General features: G+C 34.9%; 1 protein-coding gene across 2 annotated transcripts in view; it reads left to right on the forward strand.

Annotated features, from left to right (window-relative positions):
- Nucleotides 1-17,273, forward strand: part of ESF1 (ESF1 nucleolar pre-rRNA processing protein homolog) — a 59,394-nt gene that overhangs the window by 14,410 nt on the left and 27,711 nt on the right. For both annotated transcript variants that reach the window (XM_004317024.4, XM_019941415.2), the window contains exons 8-9: nucleotides 1,396-1,543; nucleotides 6,659-6,820. In XM_004317024.4, the coding sequence (XP_004317072.2) occupies nucleotides 1,396-1,543; nucleotides 6,659-6,820 (310 nt within the window). The remainder of the gene's footprint in view (nucleotides 1-1,395; nucleotides 1,544-6,658; nucleotides 6,821-17,273) is intronic.

Below are 17,273 nucleotides of genomic sequence, written 5' to 3' on the forward strand. Positions count from 1 at the left end.
ATGTTAGTTATTAATATCCTAGGGAGTAGGGGTAAGGAGGTAACAGATTACTTCAAATCACAGTTAAAACCAGTGGAAATTTAAAATAGAAACACATTTTTTCTGCAGATATGATCCAAAATTCTAAAAACAATTGAAGTAGAATAATTCAGGACTACTAGATGTCACATTAATGCTTAATAATGAACAGCCAAAAGATTTTTATTGAATTAGTTTGTTACTTAGCTGCCTAGTTTCTCTGCTCTTCTACTCCATATACCTTCTATCCACAGCTGGACTCTGCAGCAGCCATACAGGCTTCTCATTGCCTTTTTTGTAACAAGCCACTGTGCTCTTCTGAGGATAGGCTGGTGTCAGAAAGAGAGCTGCTGTATCTGTCACCTGCAGCCTGTGGGTACTGTGTGGCCTTAATTAGTTACTGAGTACAGGGAAACCCCACCAGTATGCAATAAGTGAAGTCTAAAAGATTCAGTCACATAAAATGTAGGATCATGTTATTTTCAAGACTGAAAAATGGGCAAGCCTATCCAGCCAGCCAGTCTGGAGTTCCTATGGTCTGGCTGTATCATCCACATCTGTTCCAGTTCCATCAGTGGTTTTGTGGTTATCAGCTCAGTCTTAATTATCGGAATAAGAGTAATTCTGAATGGTGACTAGCTGGAATTTCTCTGACAATGGCAACTGTTTTAAGGATTGGATCTCTTGGTGCCCATTTTGTTGTCCTGAACTGGAAAGATTAGCCTGAGGGGGAAAAACAGCAAGGATGTGGGACCTGCCCTGTGATGAAGATTAAACCTCTAACTGGACTCTGAGAATGGGGGCTACATAGAAGACAGGAGCCAATCACAAGACCGATGATGTTATAGATGAATTCCTGTGTTGTGGGGGTTTACTGTACTTCCAACAAATAGATGCCTTTTTCATCAGTGGCTCTTAATCTCTTTTGGAAAATGGACCACACTGAGGTTGTGTTGAAAGCTTTATCAGCAAATTTCAGACAGTTTGTAGACCTCCTGAAATGCCTAGAACTCCAGGTGAAAAACATGTCTTGACTCATTCATAATAATGTTACTTTTTTCACTAGTGCATTTTCTTGTTTCTTTTCACCACAATCAGTCCATACACTGATGAATTTTTACTCCAAATAATAGAGTACCTTGCATATAGTAAAGAGTTAGGAGGATGAAGGCACAGGTTAATTGAAATGGTTCCCTTTCCACAGGTAGAAAACTTTTCATTAAGCATGTTATTTATTATTTGTTTTAGCACGTCTTAACTTTTTTAGTTTACTGTTAAACATACAAATTAACGATAAATATTCTTTAACAAGTTTGGGTTGCTGACATTTCCATTTTTATTTTATTTGTTGTTTTTTTTCTTATTCATTGGTGAAAGGTGGAGATCACTTGGGATGAGACAGATCATGAAAGAATTACAACACTCAACAGGAAGTTTAAAAAGGAAGAGCTTTTGGACATGGATTTTCAAGCCTACTTAGCTTCCTCTAGTGAAGACGAAGAAGAGATAGAAGAGGAGCTACAAGGTACTGTTCATCTTTTGGTGTTCTACATTTGTAAGCATTTGGATACCTAAACTAGACTTACTAATGGAAATAAGTTTGACAGTAGCTTAAAAGGGAATATCAAACTAATCTTCAAACTGTCTGTGAAGTAAGCTCACATACACAGTATTATATACACCTTTAGATAGTAATTGAAATTTTTTGTTTAAAGGTATTTTCTTAGCCTGAATTTCTTTAACCAAAAACTTTGAAACCCTGACCTCACAAAAAAGTCTGGCCTTTTAGACTAGTCATGATTGTTGTAGTAATGCAGTCACTTAAACTAGTAAAATGCTTTATTACCCCCCCTTTTTAAACTAAGAACTTCTTTTGGATTATTTTTTACATTCCATTTTTCTGCTCAATTAGTTTACAAAGTAGCCTCTTTCTGTCCATTTAGTGATTATCCTAGAAATCATGACTTGTGTCCTTATTAAAGTTTAATGCTAATTAATATTTTTATCCTCCTAGAGAATACAAGGAATCTTAAAACAACTTTCATGCTATTCTGTATATTGTAATTCTTAAGTCCCATAGGACATTAATATTACTCTTTTGTTTAAATTTACCCACATTTTCCATACTACTTTTGCTCCTTATTCTTTTCTAAATCTCATACTTCTGTCTGGGATCATTTTCCTTCTGCCCTAAGTATATCTTTGATAATTTCCAGTAGTATCTACTGGTGTCAAGCTCTTGAATTTTAGTTTACTCTAAAAATTTCCTTTTTTGCCTTATTTGTGAAGATATCTTCACTGGTAAAAAAATTCTAGGTGGACAGTCCTCCTGTCTCCACATTGAGGATAATATCCTGCTGGCTTCTGGCTTCATTGTTGTTTTTAAGAAGTCAGCCGTCGGTCTACTTTTTTCAGTCTTTTGAAGGTTGCCTGGATTTTATTCATTGACTGCTTTTAAAGTTTTCTCTTCCTTTTTGTTTTTCTGCAGTTTTAATATGAACTAAGAATAGATTTTTTTAATTTATTGTGCTTGGGGTTGGTTGGGTTTCTTGCATTTGTGGCGTGGTATCTTTCAATCAGTTTTGGAATATTCTCAGCCATTATCTGTTCAGGTGTTTCTTCTCCCCTCTCCTCTGGGACTCCAATTAAATATATGTTAGATCGTTTCACTGTAACTTCCATGTTGTTTCTCTCCTGTATTTTTTATCTATTGTATTTCTATGTTGCTTTCTGAATATTTTTTCTTAGCTATCTTCCAGTCCACTAATTCTCTTTTCAGCAGTGTTGAATCTGCTGATGGACTGTTCATTGAGTTAATTTTGATTATTATATTTTTTTACTTGTAAAAGTCCAGTTTGACTATTTTTCAGGTCAGCAATATCAACTTTTTAACGTTTTTTACTCATTGCAGTTATTTTCAGTGCCTTCTTTTATTTCTGTAAACAGAGGAAACATGTTTTTGTAGTGTATGTCTGATAATTTCAGTATTTATTTCAAATCTTTTGGAGTTGATTTCTGTTACTTTACAAGATACTTCTCCTGTTCACTTGTATGCCTGGTTAACTTTTTGTGCCGGTTTGATATTTGAGGTGAGAGTGTCTCATCAGAGAGGACTTTCATTTACTCTGGTCATTCTGGAACCACATCACTCCAAATTTTAAGACTTGAGGTTCCCTGGACCTAGTGGGCAATGCAGGTCTGTGTGAGAGCTAGTTTACTTCTGGTTGACCCTTGCCCTGGAGTATATCCTTTTGGGTCCCTACTGTGGGACCCAAATGTGGGGGTACTAGCTGGTTCTTTAAATTTTGTCTTCTTAGCCTGTCAGGCTGCCAGAACTATAGGTTAGTCTCACAGCTGTTTCTTTGGTAGATCAGTACATGCACTCAGGGCAAATAGGTCTTGAACACTGGGGTCATCTCTCTGATCACCATCTTCTTGATTTTGACTTGGTAATTCTTCACTAATTTGTCAGTTCTTTGAAGTTTTCTTTTTTTCTTTTTTAAATCCCTCTGAATCTTTTAAAAAGATTTTTTTAAACACTTCATCCAGCTTGATGTCCTCAGTAAAATGGTTGGTCTGAAGTGTACCTAGCTTCCCATTAATGGAAGCAGAAGTTCTCAGATTGTCTATATCTTTATCTAAAAATTTTTTTGATGATTAAAATGATCGATGGTGTATTTTTAAATTATATATGTTGTTTGCTTAAAATAGCTCATTTTTTTAAAATAGGGCCAAAAAACCCCTTTTCCCTTATATTGGATCTGGCTCTGTTTGGAAATTTGGTTGCTTGATTGTAATTTCTTATTAGTTTTTGGTTGATACTCTCTCCCAGATATCTTCACACTTTCATTTTTGTTTATTAGATGAATTCTCAACCATGCACAATTATGAGTAAGATAGAATTATGTGCTGACAGCAAATGAACCATAAAAGTTAAACATAAGGTATTTTAAATTAGCAGGAGTGAATATTCTTACTTTTATTTATAGCCTGACATTTTTCATACCTGTCCTTTTGGGTTTTCTTTTGCATATATATTGTTTTTATAATTTACAATTTTGTAAATGTGAAATTAAATAAATCCTAAAATGCTTCTTTAGTATTATCATAGGACCATTAAACCTTAACTTTCTTAAGATCCTATGATTTTAGGCTATTGAAGATATTGCTTCACTGATCTAAGTTTTTCATAAAGTATTACTCTTGAACTCTGTTTACGCATTGAATGGAGAATCATGTTTAATCATTCCAGTTTCTTTGTTCAGAAATCTCATATTAATAAAACCACATAATTTCTTAGGTATCTAATAATCTTTGAAAAAGTATATGATTTGCAGTGGTAGTTATATGGACACAAAAGCCTTCATATTTAAGGCCTTGATGGCTGTTGCTTGTTAATTTCTTTGGCATTCCAAACAGTTGAGTGACCATGTTATTTTTAGTGTATACAGAACAGCTGAGTCTTTCTCAAATAGCCTTTACATTTTTTACCCCCATAGATACACTAATTTATCTACATTTTCTTTTATTTATATACTATATGGTCATTTAACACTTTTCTGAAAATTCTGGATAGTTTTTCTTTAGTAGCAGCTCTAAGATAAAGGAAAAAATATCATTCTGTGTATTCTTAAGAGGATTGAATACAAGTTTTTCAAATAGGTTTTCTTTGTTTGCTTTGGGAGAACTTAACTAGATTTTGAAATGACATTATTGAATACATTAGGGCAGTAAATATTATGGGAAGATAACCATTAATTTGTCAATATATTCTTGTTAAGGTCTTGGGCTTTGCTGATTCAATTCCTGACTTCACCACATAGTGAAGTTACTTAGGTTAGGTTTTCTTAGCCCTCAAGCCTTTTCTTTCCAAAGGTATGAAATGAGGATCATAATAGTACCTGCTCATAGTTGGAAAAATTGAGATAATGTATGTAAAGTCTTAGCATACTACCTCATGTCATATGTCTTTACTTCTAAAACTTTAAGGATTAATGGCTTTTTGTTTGAAATATACTAATTAACTTTTTTAAAGCATGCATTTTTATTTTTCTTCAGTATTTTAATTGATTGCAAAGTCATTTTAATCTATAGTTTAGTACCTCTGATAGATACATTTAGTATATTTGAATGCCTTAGAGTTACTATATGTTCCTGTTGTAGTTTATAAGAGATTATACCAGGGTTTCTTACATTTACAGTTAATTTTTTTCTCCTTTTATATTATTAAGGCTTTCACAAAGTTTTGTCCTTGAATTGGGAAAAAACAGACTTCCATGAGTTAACCCACATTTTAGAGATTCAGAAAGTAAAATTTTAGTACTGGAAAAAAATCAATTTAAAGTAGGCCATCAGAGACTTACCACTAAAATTTCAACCTGGAAGGAGCTTGCTTCTAATTATATTTTCAGAAGTAAGCATTTAATAGAAAGAAATACATTGCCATTTTGTTAATGTGTTCCTGATGTTTTATCCATTGAATTACGGGATACATGACAGAATTCCATCCAACATTATTATTGTGGCACAAAGCACAAACAGGAAAAAAATGAATTTCAGCTGTTTGAGTGAAAATGTAAAAGTGTGATGGGATGGAAAGAATGTCGTGGACTATTTTTTATTCATTTAGAGAAAAAAACTATAAAAACATTTACTTAACCAATTTCTTTCACATCACCTTTTTGAAAATGTAAGGACAGTCTGTTAACGTTGATGTTTCACAGCTGAATGCTTAATAATGTCAGACATATTTAGTGACCAGTTAGCCGTAGCTCATAGAAGGGAGGGTCTTCTGTATGCTACTTCTAAATTTTCCTATACTGGGGACATTTAGTCAATTCAGTAAGTATGTTTTGCATTAAAACCCAGGTTCTTAATTTATGTTTTTGACTTGGAGAATTACAGTGGAAATATAGAGCAAACAAACTTTTCATGTATTAGTTTTCTTTCGTATTTTTTGCCCATGAATTTTATACTGTTCCGTTGTATTATAATTATTTTTATGAAATTAGGAAATGTAAACGTGAATATTTTCCACATGAGGAAATTAATTGCACAAACTTCTAATTTATCCATTTTTATTCTTAATGTATTAATGAGATCCTGAGAGTAAGCATGCTTGCTCACTATCAAATGGAAAGGACTCATTATTCTTTGTTTTGGATTACAGGCAACTTCCTTTATCTGTATCATCAGCATGAATGGCTAAATCCATTTATCAGATGCATCTCAACACTATTCAGGCTCCTTTTATTGACCATACATTTTAAAGCCACACTGTTGGATGGTGGGAGACATAAAGAGGAAAAAAGTGCCATCCCTGCTATCTTGCTTGCAGGGCGGAAAAGTCTAAGGATGTTACATGACTACAGGATTATTTTGAAATATGAATTTTAATAAAAAGAGATTCCCAAGTGTAATATTGTGACCATGCTAACTTATATTGCAACTGATTTTTATCATAAACAAGACCTAAGTCATTTAACTCATTTTGTATTAAGAAATTTAAGTCTGATTTTGATATTCTATTGTTATAGTGTATCTGACATTGTTTAGAAGGGTGCTGCAGTGACTGAGATTAAACACTGAAGTTAGAAGTAAATTATTTCTGTGTATTAAATGAAATTGATTTTTTTGTTAGGTGATGATGGAGTCAGTGTAGAAGAAGGTGGGAAAACAAAAAGAAGCCAGAAGGATGATGAAGAACAAATTGCTAAATATAGGCAGCTCTTGCAAGTTATTCAAGAAAAAGAAAAGAAAGGCAAAGAAAATGATATGGAAATGGAAATTAAGTGGGTTCCAGGTAAGAATTAGATACTAACTAAATGTTCACTTGTTTTCCTTCGTTTGGGGATGTTGGATATAAAAGAAACGAAGATCAACTCTTTGGAAACATAAACTTTAAAAAAATCACATTTTCAAGGAGTATTTTGGTGAGGAAGATAACATGATATCTGCATGCATGATTTAATTCACTTTAGCACCAGCGTTTTCTACTCCTGTGGCTTATTCTTTGTCTCTTTAATTTACTAACTACAAATTATCCATTTATAAAAGTAGACCTTTCCTAGGTTTAATTCCAGTATTCCCAGGTTATAGAAATTTGAATCCAGGCACCATGTATTCTAAAGTCATTAAACTTTTTTTCAAAATATGTTATTAATAAGTGGACTTTTCTCCAGTAACTGCTACTAGACTTTAATTAGTGAGGTTTCACTAACACAAAATATGTAATACATAGTTTTCCATCTCAGTTGTGCAATGTTTGAGTATTTTTGAACAAAGAAGTATAGCATCGTAAGTGGTTTTTATAACTGCCTTGAAGAGTTCAATAACCCAATACTAGTACAATAACATTAAAACCATGTCAAAGCTAAACAAAGAAAAAGCTAGGATAAAGGAGGGTTGTTTTCTAGCATATGCATTTTTTCTTAACCATCCTGGGCAAATCAGCATGTACCTTTGCAAATAATGTGGGGTTTTTTTTGCAAATTACTGCTTTTTACATATATGTATATCTTTTAAAGGTAGGTATAATTTTTGACAAGGATTCAATTCTTTTAGCCTCAATTCGTCTCTAGATGAAAAAATGCTACTTATAGCACCATTGCATTAACTGTTCTATATTCAGTTACTTCTGTTTCTTACACTAGTATGTTTTTGCACTGAGAGTAAAATATCTGTTAGGTTGTTTTTATTTGAGGGGGCGGAAACTAGGATATTTTGATATTTGAGGATTGATTGACTCTTGCAGTAAATTTATTAGGATATACACATATCTTCTGCCTATTTCTATAGGAACATGGTGCTATGTTATAACCCATTTGTTTTAAATGTTTGGCTTTTGCAGGAAGTGGTGGTAAGAAAAAATGAAGTTTAGTAGTGTTATCCTATGAACAGTGGTTGAGAGAACTCAATTAATTTAGCTTGGAGAGGAAAAGTCTAAAAAGTGACTTAATAGTAATTTTCAAGTACTTGGAGGCTGAGTATGTAAACAGAGACTTAATCTCACATACTACCTCAGAAGTCAGTGCTTTTACCAGTGGATAAAAGTTGAAGGAAAGTAGATTTCAGTGTAAGGTAAAGAGGAATTCTCTGTATCATTAGGATTGTTCATCAGAAGAGCACAGAGGCTGCTTTAAGGAGTTGAGTGTCCTTTGTCAGTAAGTCTCACAATAAGGCAATACAACCATACCACTCAGAGATGTGTGAAGAAATTTTTTTATATGAGGTCCTTGGATTTATGATTCCAAGAAATGTTGAATTTTGTCTTTTAGTCAAGTATGTTGTAATTGTAGCTTAATTCTAATCTTAGAATGAGCTTATTGAATGAAGATATTTTAAATGAACATATTTTAAATTGAGGTATTCAGGTGACTATTTGAGAAAGAAGATTTAAAATAAAGTTGATTGCAGAGTTTTATATTAAATATTTTAGAGCTATATTGAGTGGGCCAGATCTAACCTTTGTCTTTATTAGTACAGTTATGTAGTGCAAATACCAAAAAGTGATACATAGGAAGATTTAAGCAGTACAGTTTTCCTAGGATAAACCTCACTTAGTCATGGTTCATTGTACTTTTTTTATATTCCTGGACTCAGTTTAGTAATGTTTCATAAAAGATTTTTGAACCTGTGTTAATGAGGAATATTTGTCTATAGTTTTCGTTTCTTGAAATGTCCTTAATTAGCTTTTGGTATCAGGGTAATGCTGATCTCATGTGATGAATTAGTAACTGTTCCCTTTTATATTTAGCAGTACATTTTTATCTTGACTTTGCTATTTGTGGATGTGATATTAATGTCATATAAAATATTTTGAAAATGTAAAATGAAAAATTAGCATCTGTAATTCCATTACCCTTATTCAGCCACTGAGTGATTAGGTAGATTGTGGTTTAATTTATCATTTTTCTATTGTTGAATATTTAGTCATGTTTCTGATCTTTCATTACAATAGGCCCATGGCATTGAAAAGAAATTTGATCTAAGGCTGTTACCATTCCCAAACCCACAAATATCAGTACTTCCTTAGATCTCTTCACTTTTATCACCAGCCAAGTAATAGGCTTGCTATTTTAGGGCCTTTTACTTATAAAAACAATTTTTTAACAAAGATGCTTATTCCCACCCACCCACCCCATTTTAGAAACGTCTGTGCATGTGAGAACTTGTAGAGACCACAAGGAGAAGCTAATGCTGGCAGTCAGGCTCACTCATCAGTTAGTAACATGACTTCCTCACTCACATAGCCGCTTTACATATGCTATGGATCAACCTGTGGTTCTCTCACAAGCTGTTAAAACTACCAGTGTCCAAGCCTCAAATTTAAAATCTCAGATGCCAAACATCTAGAATGTTATAAATAATCTATAGCTTTTTCCATATTTTAAATTATTTTCGTAGGCTAGCTTCCCAGAAATGGAATTACTAGGAAAGGACACGGACACTTTTTGTGTCTTGAGATTACTGCCAAATTGCTTTCCAAAAGGGTTGTACCGGTTTTTAATGCCTTCAGCAATGATGAAAGTGCCAGTTTCATGGAATTATCATCAACATTCGCTATGTAATTTTTACTCTTAGATGAATGAAGGAAAGTTGATATTTTGCTATATAATGCATTTTTTAAAGTCTTTAACCATAGTATTTTTGAAGGCCCCGTATGGGGTATTATTACCCTGTGAATCTTTGGTATGGACGTGCACACAAGTGCGTGCATACGTTTTCTTTGTGTATGCAAATGTAAAGGGTCTTTTACATACTAGACATGTTAAGTGAGAAAAATGAACTACTCTTTCAGGATCTCAGTTTACTTATTTGGAAAGTGGGACTAATAATACCTTTCTTGCTTAATTTGAGATATTATAGAGTACTTTGTAAGCTACACAGTACTATTCATGTCATACGTGTATTTTGTTGAATTTGTGTCTTAAGAAATGTATGTTCCCAGTAACAATTACCCTGAATCGCAGGACTTTTTTGATGTTATACTTCAGAAAACCACAGAGGGTCAGTATGAGATTATAGTATATCATGCATCAGTTTTTCTGTGGCTTGAATTTCCAAAATATTAAACTGCAGAAAAATAAGTACTCTTAATAATCACTAACAGTTGCTGCACTTGGCGTGGCTTGAAAGAAATTTTAGTTTAGACTGTTTAAACTTCCTATCTTTTCACGTTGGATTATACAGTGTAGTAACATTAGGAGTTTAATTCTTCGAGGGTAAGTGTTAAGGGAGGCAGATAACAGGTACATGGGTGTAACAACTGGAGTGAACTACTCTTTCTCTTGATGTTTTAGTTTCTCATGGAGGTGTGATAATACAGCGTTATTAATTGAGATTATAAATGATTAAAAATGTTGAATTTTAAGATTTTTAAGGAACGTTGTAATTCATTGTTTTGATGTGGAGTAACATTGCCCATCTCAGTGTGTTGCTAATAAGGTATCCTGCCTGACTCATTTTGATGAGTAGAGAAAGTAACACATGTAATTAGCATATTGAGACTTTATCGATGGATGTGCTTCATTAGGGAATTTGTAATATACATATAAATAAAGCATAATGAGTTTTATCTCATATATTAAATAACCTCCCCTAATAATTTATGTGATAATAATTTTTTGTTGTAGATACTGCAAGCCGTATATTTTAATCTTTGAAATTTCATCCAGCATATGAACAGATAATGACATGTTTCTTTGTCTATAATCTTAAAGGAAATTAGATATGATAAAAGTCCTCTTTTTCTTAGTTATCTCCTGATTAATAGACACAGGTGAAAAGGATGTCTGGTCTTTTTTCTACTCATCATCCTGCAGTGCCTGAACTTTCCTTCAAATATTGAGCATATGCCAAGAACCATTCTAGACACCATGTGAGCAAAACATACAAATCCTTGACCTCATAAAGCTTATATTTCTGGTTAAGGGGAGACAGATAAGTCTTTAGTAAGAAAGATATTTGAGCAGAGACTAAAGGAAGTGGAGGTCGGGGGTGAGCCATGCAGAGGAGATTGTGCGAGCAGAGGGGTTAGCAAGTGAGTGGCCTTGAAGCTGTGGCTTATCTAGTGTGTTTGAGGAGCAGCACAGAGAACAGTGTGACCACAGTGAGTGAGTGAAGGAGAGAATAATGGATGATGTCAGAGAGTTAATGGGGCCAGATCATGAGGGTCTTGCAGACCATTTTAAGGGCTTGAACATCTCTGAGTGAGATGAGAAACCATTGGAGTATTTAAGCTGAGGAGCAATAAGATCTGACTTGGTATTTTTCCAGTTTTATTGACATATAATTGACATATGTTACTGTATACGATTAAGGTGTACAGCATAATAGTTTGACTTACATATATTGTAAAATGATTACTGCCATAAGTTTAGTTAGCATCCATCATCCCATAGATACAATAAAAAGAGGAGCTGACTTATTTTTAACAGGACCAATCTGGCTGCTCTACTTGAGAGTAGATTAAAGTGGCAGGGAGGGACAAAATTGGGGAGATCAGTCAAGAGGCTATTGTAATAATCCTGAGATAATAAAGATTGTGGGTTGGACAGGTTTTCAGGGGAACTTCAGAAATTCTCTTCGTCACATGTAAGGTGCCTGTTATATATTGAAATAGACATGCCAAGGAGATAGTTGGATATCCAGTTTAAAGTTCAGGGAAGAGGTCAAGACCGGAGATATAAATTTGAGAATCTTCATTGTACAGATCTCTGTAAGTAAAGAACACCAACGGAGTGATTGTAGGTAGAAAAGAAAAGAGGTTCAAAAATTGATCACTTGGAGTACTCCAGCATTTAGAGGTTGAGGAGAGTTGAGCAGGGACCATCCAGAGGCAGCTGGGAAGAAGCTACCTGAAGCAAAGGAGGAAATTCAGGGTTGTGGGGTATCCAGGTGCCCAAGTGAAGAATGCATTTCAGTGAGAAGATGGGTCAGTAAAATACAGACTAAGAAAAACCATGGGATTTAGCAATGTAGAGACCATTGAAGAGTTTTGGTAGAATGGGGAGGATGAGCTTAATGGGGTTAGGAGAGAATGAGGAGTGTGGAATTGGAGACAGTTAGGAGAGACAACTCCTTTTTCTAAAATATTTGATGATTAGGAAGTTGCAGGCATCATCACACTTCATCCTTAAAAAAATACTTCGACATGTAACTTCCAAACACAAAGACATTCTTCTACATAAGCATGACACTATTATCACACTAAGGGAATTTAATATCGTTAAAATAGTAGTCAAATTCCTCACTCATTCCAGTAATATTCTTTACAGTGTTTTTTCCTAATCCAGGACTAGTCATTTTTAAAGTGTCTACAGTAGTTGACTTATAGAATACCCACAATATGGATTTGTCTGATTGTTTCCTCACAATTCAGCTGAAAAGTTTTTGGCAAGAATTTTCCATGAATGATGTTGTATACTTCCCATTGCTTCACATCAGGAGGCACATAATGTCAGTTTGTCCCATTTTTTGTGCTGTTAACTTTGCTCACTCAGTTAAGGTGGTGTCCTACTGATTTTTCCATCATAAAGCTCCACTTTTTCTTTTGTAGCTGATAGGTAATTTGTGCAGTGTGTGAATATCCTGTTCCCCAACATTTTATTTGGTGATGTTATAGATTTTTATAGATTTATAGATCCTTGCTTGAATCAGTTATTATATTGTTAGTTGCAGAATATTGATTTTCTGTTTATGTCATTTCTTCTACATTTGGTAGTTAGCATTCTAACTTATGCTAGTAGAACTCCCTCTAGAAACTGGAAGAGAAAGTGAGATCAAGAGAGCATTTTTCTTTAATATGAGAGGGAAATAACAGCATGCTATATTACTTCTGGGAGTGATCCACAGACAGGAAAAAATGATGCAGAGAACTACATTCTAAAGTAGGCAAAAGGAGTTGGAATGTTTTTGCTCGAGTGGAGGAATTGGCCTTTGGTAGATGTGCATGGACATTTCATCCATTGTAACAGGAGAGAAGGGAAGGAATATGGTCACAGAGAGTAATGAGTAGAAATGGTGGTGGGAGCTTGTGGTACACTTCTATTTGCTTATATTTTTCTAGTGAAATGGGAAGTAAAGTCACCAGCTGAGAGTAGGGATGAGGTGGGGAGGGGGCGATTGTAATGATGGACCGTAGTATCTATGTTGGGTTAGGAGGGAAATGAGGGTATATTGGGGTGACGGATGGGGGAAAGGTCAGAGGATTGATGGACTGTAGGTCCCTGTGAGACAAAAGAATTGTTAGCCTTGGGGTACTAGAGAGAATAAAATGGAAGGATTGGAGCTAGTGGTTGAGGAGTAGGATACTTGAAATTAAGATTATGGTGTGTTTGCAGTTTGGGTAATGACAGTTCTAGTTATGGGGGGAGTTTCTGAGATTACAGGGAGTATGGAATAATAGTCAGTGAACTGTGAGGTACAGGATGTTGGAACAGTCATCTGTGTGGACATTGGAATCACCAAGAATTATGACAGGGCTAGAATTGGAGAGAGTGGCAGTGAGCCAAAGCTTAGCTGTTCAAGAAGTGAGGGGTGTGACTATAGTCATTAGATCTCTGCAGTAACGGGGGAGTAGGTGGTGTAGTCTGATAACATGTTACTAAAAGTTGGGGACTTTAGGAGGAAGACCAGCCAGTGGACTGGAGTTGGCAGTGAGTAGCAAGATGGACAGACTGTGGGAGAAAAAAATTCACCACCTAGAAGAGCTGCAGGAGAAACAGTGTCCTCAGAGAAGAACCAGGTTTCAGTGAGACTCAAATTAGCAAGGGAATGAATAAAGAGGATTTTGTTAATAACTATTAATGACTGATTATGATGGACTAAGGTGTAGAAATGTTCTTTTTGGGGAAGGGTGGGAATGGGAATATTCAGCATATTTTTAGGAGAAGGGATGATTTGGAAGTTGTGGACTTCTTGTGATGACAGAATTAAATAGAGATAAAGGATATAATGAGATGAATACTGACCTCTTAAAGCTGTACTAGTGGTGAGACTGTCAGTGTCTGGGCAGATCTTGTCGGAAACACCCAGAGCTGTGGGATTCTTAGTCTTTTGAAGGAGACATGGAAGGCAAAGAAGAAGGAAGGACTCCTTGCTGTCTCACCCTGCAAGAGGAGTCTTTCTTGACTCCCACGCGCACGGAGGCGAGAGGTGGGGTCGCAGCTCCTCCTCCCTCTACTTACTCTTTCCTCCACGCTTCACAGCTGTAGTTCTGTTTGATTCTGGTATCTGATCTTTATCCTTTGTACTTCCTTTTTCCCCATCTTTATTCCATCTCCGTTTCTCTATTCAGTGACCCAATGGGAAGCTTAAACACAGAGACATTAATGACCTGTATCTGTGGCTATTGTGTTATTCATTCTTTATTTAGAAATAAAATGTTTTGAATCAGTTGGGCATTCATTTTGCTAGGCAGCCCGGTTTCAAACATTTTAATTTTCAGACATCTCAAAACCTGTTCACTATTTACTTTTGGCTATATCTCTTACTTCCATTTATTGCCAGTGTATCCATTATTTGAAATATAGTCGCAAAACTGTTTTTTGGTCAGAACTTTTAAAATAACCAGATGTTTAAAATTTTGAGTTCAGTGTAGAGGAGAGCATTAAATGGAAAACTAAAATAAGCTAAAAAGAATTTGCAGTTTGCTTCATGTTTTGGTGATGGGGAGGAAACCAGTTTGCAGTGCACAATCATAACTTGTACACAGCTAATACATAGCTTGAATTTTAAAACTTAGGTGTCCATTCCTTCCTTAAATCTTCCAGTTAACAGGTTGACTATAAGGGCCTTGTACGGTAATAAGCTGAAACTTTTACTGTGCCGCCTCCCAAAAAAGAAAAATTAAATAATTTGTGGAATGTGTAATAAAAATGAGAAGCAGCTAGGATTATCTAAAAACAGTGGTAGCTAGCACATTTTCTCCATAGAGTTGCCAGTAAATTTCTCAGAAGTTACTGGATTATTTTAACAATAATTTTCTCTGTTAGTATTAAGATTTAATTTTTTTAAGTTTTCCAAGAAGTTTTTTTAAAAAAAGATCTAAAGCAGAACTGAAGATATTTTTATAATAGTAGTAGTTTCAGAAAGTGCTAAAAATTCCCATACCTTTTGAAGTTTTAGGTTAATTGGTCTGCTGTTTTAGGATCCCAATTAAATACGTAAATCAATAAGTGCTTCTGGTTGCCAGCATCTAGGCTGATTCTCTTAATGTGGTCCTTTCCCTTTCTGCCTGTGTGTCATGTCAGTTGTACTGTTTGCATCTGTAGCTACTATTTCCAGACAGTAGTACTTTTTTTGACTTTGCGTTAGATTTACAATCTGCCCAAAATCGGTTCAAGACCAGAGAGTGTGTTTCATGTATTGTTTTCCCGCAGCCCACAGCTATGGTGATTTGTTTGAAGTTGTGAATTCTTTGGTCTTTAAGCAGAGCTTTTGCCTATTCTATTTGAGGTTGTCCCACGTCATCATTCTATATATTGACTGCCTGGCTAGCACACTGTCATTTTTCACACACATGTTCCATGTGTTATTTTGACAGAATTCACTCAGACTACTTTCAGCAGTTTCATTACTGCTGTTCTTTTTTTTCTAAGATTGAAAAGTCATATAACCTTATACTACTTTAACACATTTGGTTTTTTTCCCAATTTTTTTGTGATAAAATATACATAACATAAACTTTACCATCTTAACTATGTTCAAGTGTGTAGTGCAGTGGTATTAAGAACATTCATACTATTGTGCAGCCATCACAACCATCCATCTCCATATGCATTTTCATCTTTATAAAACTGAATCTCTATATCCATTAAACAAGTCTTCATTGCCCCTCCCCCAGCCCCTGGCAACCACCATTCTACTTTCTGTCTCTCTGCTTTTGGCTACTCTAAGTATCTCATATAAATGGAATCATACATACAGTATTTGTCTTTTTGTCACTGACTTATTTCAGTTAGCAGAATGTCCTCAAGGTTCATCTGTGTTGTAGCATCCTTCTTAAGGCTGAGTAATATTCCATGGTATGTATGTGTGTATATATATGTATATATGCCGCATTTTGCTTATCCAATTCATCCATTGATGGACACTTGAGTTGCTTCCATGTTTTAGCTATTACACATTCATTTTTATCCATTATCTTCTACAGGCACATGTAGTTGATTATACTCCCATTTTGCATTCACCTTTTTTGTTTCATTTCTCATACTTATTTTTACATGTTTCTAAATAATCTTTTAATCATAATGCCTGCATCACATTCCATTGTGTATCTAATTTATGTTTTAGGCTCTTTCTAATGTTTTGCTATTATGGAGGACATAATCTTATATTGAATTTTCTTAGGGATAAATTCCTATGGGTAGAACATCTTCATGCCTCTTATCATTTATCTTGAAACAGTTATGTTAATTCATGGTGCTAACTAAGGAGCTTCTTACTTTTTAATTTATGAAGCCTCCTCAGAAATGCTGATAAAATACACAAAATCAAATCTAGTTTCTACAGTTGGCTCAGGGTTTGAAGCCACATAAAGGAAAAGGCATAAGTACTTTCTATAGATCCTTGGTTTGATATAAAACTTAATCCCACTTTGGGACCATATGCCATGTTCCTGCGCTCTGAAAGATTTGCCAGCCTTTCTCAGTGCCCTTTTGGTTAGACCATTGTAGACAACTGCTCACTGACTATAATGCAATGATAATTTAAAACTTTGAGGTCCAAGGTAAAGCTGGTAAAAATATTGTGGATTGAACTGGTAGCTAAGCAGGTTGAATCTGCACGTATCGTGTGGGAGGGGCTCTGTATTATTTTCAATACACAGTGACACTGTTTGCCTGATGTAATCTACTAGGGGAAGAGAGTGTACAAGTAGTTTCCCCACTCTCATGATAATCTTCATTGAGGGTGGGGGATAGTTCTCATCAAATGAGCTATCAAGAGATAGCCTTAGCTCAATCTACTCATTCAGTGACATGGAAAACTTTTATCTGTAAAATTATTTGGCATAAACTTGAAAATCTGATCCTATGTATGTCAAAAGATGAGTGCCAATAATTTGACTGGGGCGGGTTCCCTTGGTGTTTGGAATGATACGCGTCAGTGGTAAATTGAAGCATGCATTTTGAAGGCGTAAGAATTGGCTTGCATAAATTAGGGATATCTGTCTGCCTTGGACTTCACCAAGCTTTTCCTAAGCATTGTCACCTTAGATTGTCATAAATCATATTTCATTTTAGGTTTCCATT

This window comes from Tursiops truncatus, chromosome 15 (assembly GCF_011762595.2).
Source record: "Tursiops truncatus isolate mTurTru1 chromosome 15, mTurTru1.mat.Y, whole genome shotgun sequence".
In the NCBI taxonomy this organism is placed as follows: Eukaryota; Metazoa; Chordata; class Mammalia; order Artiodactyla; family Delphinidae; genus Tursiops; species Tursiops truncatus.